The sequence below is a fragment of the Malus domestica genome, chromosome 15 (assembly GCF_042453785.1).
Source record: "Malus domestica chromosome 15, GDT2T_hap1".
Taxonomy (NCBI): Eukaryota; Viridiplantae; Streptophyta; class Magnoliopsida; order Rosales; family Rosaceae; genus Malus; species Malus domestica.
In genome coordinates this window covers 4,153,335-4,159,334 of record NC_091675.1, presented here as the reverse complement: position 1 = coordinate 4,159,334, position 6,000 = coordinate 4,153,335, and the positions used below count along the sequence as shown (strand labels likewise).

Below are 6,000 nucleotides of genomic sequence, written 5' to 3'. Positions count from 1 at the left end.
CTGTTTCTGCTTTTCTATGTTTGTCAACTAGTTTAGAAATTTTTTGTTTTATTAAACACATTTAATGTTCCAAATTTTTTAATAAGCTTTTTTTTTTAAGCACCACAATCTCAAACCAACCTTGAGTGAAAACGTTTTTAGAGAAAATATTTATGAGTGTCAAAAACGTTTAATGTGCTTCTTATAGAAAGTACTTCAAGTATTTTTCAAAATATTTTCATAAAAATATCTTCAGCCGTTTTAAAAATTGATTCAGATGAGCCCTACATTGGTGGATTATCATAGGGATGAGTAGGATCAAATTCATTGGGTCTCATATTTGTTCAAAAAGTATTCCACAAATGAGGTAGTCGGACACTCGTTTTAAATTTAATTTGTGAATTTTGGCAAATGGTAAAACACATTATAATAATTGTTCGCATTAAAATTTAGGATTTTGCAAAGCTCATTTGATTTCAATTGATGACTAGCATGTGCACGTGAGCAACTAAGCATAGCGTTACTCTCGTATGAGATATTTATTTGTAAACAACACAAGTCGAGAAATTTGAACGCAAAAATTCTATCCATATAAGGAAGAAAGTAGAACAATCATACACGTTTAAAATATTTTAATATGCAGATCAACATAGTGAGTTGTCTGTTTTTAGTGTGAACATTGTTAAAAACTTATCTTATTATAAAAAATAGATATGCATTATTAGGAGATTAAGTACGAGTTTGATTCCCACTGTTGTCTTATTAGTTATAAAATCACTTTATTTCAATGTTTTTGGAGTTTTCCAAGATTAAAAAGAATATTTACAAACTAATGACAAATCCATATTCGATTTCATGAGGGTAAATAGTATATGGGTTCTCTGTAGGACCCACAACGTGGCTGTTGCTTACGGAAGAGGATCCCATCCGGATTCGTTTTGTGGGATCCTAGGAATCTTCATATTTTAGCAGTTTATCGTACATCGTGCGATCAGTTTTCGTCAGATGCTATTTGTTTTTAATTTTATATATATAAAATCAAATAATTTCTGACTGTACGATACACGATGAATGACTAAAATTGATTCCAACAAAATGAATCAAGACGAGATCCAATTCTGTTGCTTACCTCGATTTTGGCAGCTACAGGTTGGAGCAAGTTGAGGAAGGAAATTTAAGGATTGGGCGCATGTACTCCTGACATCTCATGAAACACGACCACGTAATTTTGTCTCCGAATTAAATGATATGTCGAAACAAAGTTGGATAAACTTCTTTGTTAAGTCTAGGAAATGAGAATACAAGATTTTATCATTAAGTTACTCCATGATAATTTCAAGCTTAAACGTCACCATGTGTTTTATATTATCGGTCAAGTTGGTTTCTGTATTTTTAATTTAGCTAAATTGGTCCTCATGTTTACCTTTGTTAGCCAATTTTAGACAATCCATTAAATGACAATTAAAATTGACATGTACCTTGTACATAAGAGGATAAAAATGTAACTTCACACTAAACCCATTAAACCCATGCAAGATCAGATGATCGACGATAACTATCTCATGTGCAAGACACGTTAATTTTAATGATTCTTTAACGAATTGTCTAGGATTGACTAAAGAAGGATAACATGAGGATCAATTTAGCCAAATTGAAAATACGGAACCAAATTGACCTACAGAGTAAAACAGAGAGACCATATTGACATTCAAGCCTAATTTCAATTATAAAGCGTACTAGTATAATCACAATACTAAAGACATTATATCGTAAATTGCAAACTTTTTTATAACCAAAGAGGGAAGAGACGTACAGATTCATACATAACAAACGCGCTAATAATACTTACAAGTTTAAAAGTACGTCCATTACAAAGCAAATCTAGACTCTAGTACAGCAGACGAGCTTGAGCTTGAGTTGGTATTTACAATGTTCCACCCAAGCAATCGAAATAACATTCATCGAAATGGATCCTTGTATATGTGTTTTTTTGCATATAGATGACGGCCACATGCTGGTTTATTCAAATTCCACATTTTGCTTACAAATCACGCACTGAATCCCCGGTGCAGGGAGCTCCAGCGACCTGAAGGGGCGCTCACGCAGGCTTGTGCTGAAGCCTCGGCCATCTGCTCCTGTGTCATTCCGGCGTTGCAGATGTTTGCCAGGGAACGCATGTGTTTCATCCCGTATTGCGATAGGGATCCACAATGCGTCTCAAAACTCCTCACCTGTACAACAAGACCCATCAGGCAACTAATTGGCGTAATCTTAAAAGTTTCAGAAATGTTTTTAATCATTGAGGAGAGATTGCACAGCAGAAGTTTTACCATTGTCTTAAGGCAGTCCCAGTCATCAACAAGCGGCTGCCCAGCAGGTCGAACAGCGTTGAGTACTTGTGGGCCTTTTTCAATTCCGAACAGGAGTTTCCCAATGAGCTTCATGGTCTGATCTATGTGCATTCTGTGAGACATTGCTTCAACAAAATCCTTTTGAGCTTGAATTTTCCTTGCCGAGCCTTCGGGAGCCTTACGATACTGCAACCAAAAATGCAGAGGAAAATGAAAACAAGGGGATTAGATCTTCCAAAGATGACCAGTACACAGATTATCAGAAAAGGCAAAAGTATTCACGGGAGAAAGAGATTAAACCTTATGCCAGAAATGAAGAAGATCAGCATCACGCTGGTTGACAGCTTTTGAAGATGGCCTCAAGGAGTTCTCTCCCAGAAAAGTATAGTTGTCATTTGCAGGATTTGTCCCCATGTACACAAAGAGGTTGTTCTTGCTGAGCCCTACATCGCCGTATTGCATGACATGAGAACCAAATCCAGAATTGTCATTGGCTGTCCTCATTTTAACCTGGGCCATCATTATGAAACCAAAGATTTGCCATTAGCAACTACCAAGAACACATCGAAGTAGGGGCATCTTGATACTTCCTGGCCAAACCCTAAAACTTAATATAAACAGCTAGTCTACCTAAATTATAACGGGACAATGAATGATTCTTTTCTGTACAAAACAAAAATCTCTATTTGTTCTATAGCGATGTAAGGGACAAATTCTTACCAGTTCATATTGCTGGTGCAAAGTTTCTGACCTCAAGTTGTGTACGTCACTGTTCACAAGTTGAAATGTCAAATATCAAAGTAGTAATTTATAATCTGAACAGTTTCATTCTATAACCTGAGAAAAAACCTTATTCTTGTAAAGGCAATCCAAAGACTGATCGGAAAAACCAACTTGAAGTAGTACTTTTGTTTCAAAGGAAGCTGCAATTGCTGTTTTCCAACAAGGATATGCAAACAAAAAGTCTTCGTACCTGTCTTCCATCCAAGCAACACTATACAAGTCACCCAAGCAGGTATCGTATTCTGGGGGAGGACTAGGATACTCTCCAGGGCAGTAAGTTCCCCAACTGCTCTCTTCTGCATTCGATGCAGTGGTTGCAAAGATATTCAAACCTTCCGGAAGAAGACCCTCGAAGATACTTCCAGATTCACAAGCTTCCAGATAAAATACCTGCAGTTTTAAGAATCAGGCCAACCCTAGTTGTACATGCATCCATCTGTTTACACTTTACAGTTCAACTAATAACTTACCAAGCTTTTATAGGTTCCGGCAGCATGCTTCTTCTTCAGGACTTCTATCAGATCGTTAGCATAAATATAAGGACTAGTCGGCATCCCTAGGAAAAGAGTAAGTAGATAAGATAAGGGATACGAGCAAAAGAATATCAGTATTTCATGCGTAGACTTGATATCTCCCAATCAGGCAAAAGGCTACACCAAAAAGTAGTGGTATTTGCTCTTCTTAGAGCTACTAACAAGAACTCTGAGACTACCAAAAATATCGAAATATTTGTGGGATCGCTATCCGCAACATATACGAAAGTGTTGGGGTAATTGCTCTACTGAACTAACATAAGCCATCCACCAATATCGCCCTTACAAACAACACCTAAAGCAGGCCAAATAAATTTATAGAAGTTGCTTCTCAAGAGCTACTAACCAAGAATTCCAGGACCACCATGATCGGTGTAGTATATGAAAATATGATCATTTGGACCGCTATCCACAACCTTCCCACTACCCCCGGTCAGAGCAGTTTTATTCCCAAGGATAGCAGCAAAAAAGTTGTTCACAGTAACATCTTCCCCGGTGTAATCCTGCCACAATAAAATTGACCGAAATGAGGGGAATTTTTACAGCCGACAACTCAAAAAGTAAGTGAACACCCAAACGGGAAGGTATCAGACCTTTGGAACTCCTTCGTAAACGTCACTCCCATGCGGGCTGTTAATGATGACTCCTTGCCTCGGGTTCTCTTCATTGTAAGCAATATCATCGTACATGAATACAACGATGTTTTCATCTTTCAACCCACCTTTCTTCAGTAGTTGATAGGCGTGACAAATATCAGCCTAACAACAAAAATAGACTAAAAAGGTCAGTTTGAATTTCGATCAACAAATGGAAGTTTCTTTCTTTCGAATATACGAAAACAAGGAAGATAGATATCCAAGTTCGATTCTTTCCGATTCCACATAAATATTGAAAATTTGACACTGTGTTACATAAAAGCTAAAGATTATGTCAAAGTTCGATTCTTTCGGATTCTGATGAGATTCATGTGAGTTCTAAAACAAATTCCACATCAAAATTCAAGCTCTGTGTTATCTACAAACCAAAGTCAATGCCAAAAAAGGAGACGAAATCAAGATCATTTAAAGTCAAATTAAACGAGATTGTACAATCATAAACTTTCCAATACAGAGTTTCAGATATTAAACAATCGAAAAAGTGAAATTAACATCCAAAATTATTACTCAAATTCTACTAAAAACTAAATTACAAAAAAAAAAAAAAATCATTTCTAAATTATGAAATATGAAATGATTGACATGGAGGGGAAAAATATTACCTGATGCCTGTAATTCCAGTATCCATTGGAGCCGGCGATCAGAACAGCCCACCTGGTCCCGACGGTGCCGTCGTCTTGTTGATCGGGAGCATCATCGCCTCTCCCGAAGAATTTGGAAGCTTCCGACGGTAATCGCAAAACGTCTCCGATCAGGTCCCGGCTACCGGCTGCGGAAGCCAAGACGGAGGCGAAAAATAGGAGGACGACGGCGCTGGCCAACCGAGTCATGACGTTTCCGGTCAATTTTTGGGGTGTCTGATTGGTAGAGGTTGAAGGTTGGGTGGATATTTATTGCTGATCGCGTGGGCCTTTCTTTGTCAGTAAGACTTTCATGTTCAAGTTGCGGGCCCCATCGGAAACGCTTTGGTTCTGGAGTTTATGCAATCTGGGACGTACACGTCATTGCTATGTCTGGGGAGACGTTGTCTATCTTTTCCCGAGCCAACATGTTACCGGAATTACAAGCGCATAAAATTTCAAACAATTTTAATATTTTTTGTAAAATCTATAGTCTGTATTCGATTATTATATATTATCAAAGTTCTAACCTACGCTAGATGTTAATCGGGTGGCATGTTGAGGCTTAGAGTTTAGGAGGTGTCTATATAAATTTAAATAAATTTATTATATTTCGTGTTAAATAAGGGTTTGTTTATACTTAAAATATATAATTTCATCACAAACTACAAAATAAAATAACATATATATTATAAAGTATTTGAACATAATGAAAAATGAGGAACAACAATATAATGTGTTCATTTAAGTACACAATAAGGCTCTTACAATTTATTGAAAAAAAATAAAATGCAAAACAAAAGTTATATATTTTCTGTTTAAGTGAGTCAAGACCTAGGCAAGTGCCTATACAGGTCTGGGCGGGCTAGGTGGGCGCCTCAGCATGTCTAGATGCCCTTTTTTAATTTTCAAACCTTATGCATTAATCATGACAGTGGCCAACCACCTAACGCTTAAACGGGACCTAGACGGCGCTAGACAGAAATTTTTAGAACAATCTATATAATTGGGAGTTGGATTTCGATTACAAATAAGGAGTACAAAATTCTAACCAATGTAAAATAGTTTATTATAAAGT

The 6,000-nt window shown here is 37.0% G+C and overlaps 1 protein-coding gene across 1 annotated transcript; it reads right to left on the bottom strand.

Annotated features, from left to right (window-relative positions):
- Window positions 1-1,741: 1,741 nt before the first annotated feature.
- LOC139192352 (vacuolar-processing enzyme-like) lies at window positions 1,742-5,251 on the bottom strand. Its single transcript, XM_070814342.1, has 9 exons — window positions 4,905-5,251; window positions 4,240-4,404; window positions 3,993-4,149; window positions 3,584-3,669; window positions 3,304-3,503; window positions 3,051-3,099; window positions 2,631-2,840; window positions 2,310-2,516; window positions 1,742-2,210 (listed from the first exon to the last, which is right to left on the bottom strand). Exons 1-9 carry the CDS (start codon window positions 5,130-5,132, stop codon window positions 2,028-2,030), a joined length of 1,485 nt encoding a protein of 494 aa, XP_070670443.1. The 5' UTR covers window positions 5,133-5,251; the 3' UTR covers window positions 1,742-2,027.
- Window positions 5,252-6,000: the final 749 nt, after the last annotated feature.

Coding starts and splice junctions, on each gene's coding strand:
- LOC139192352 (XM_070814342.1), bottom strand. CDS start 5,132: ATGACTCGGTTGGCCAGCGCCGTCGTCCTCCTATTTTTCGCCTCCGTC. Junction 4,405..4,904: donor ACTGGAATTACAGGCATCAG/GTAATATTTTTC, acceptor TTTTGTTGTTAG/GCTGATATTTGTCACGCCTA. Junction 4,150..4,239: donor TTTACGAAGGAGTTCCAAAG/GTCTGATACCTT, acceptor TTATTGTGGCAG/GATTACACCGGGGAAGATGT.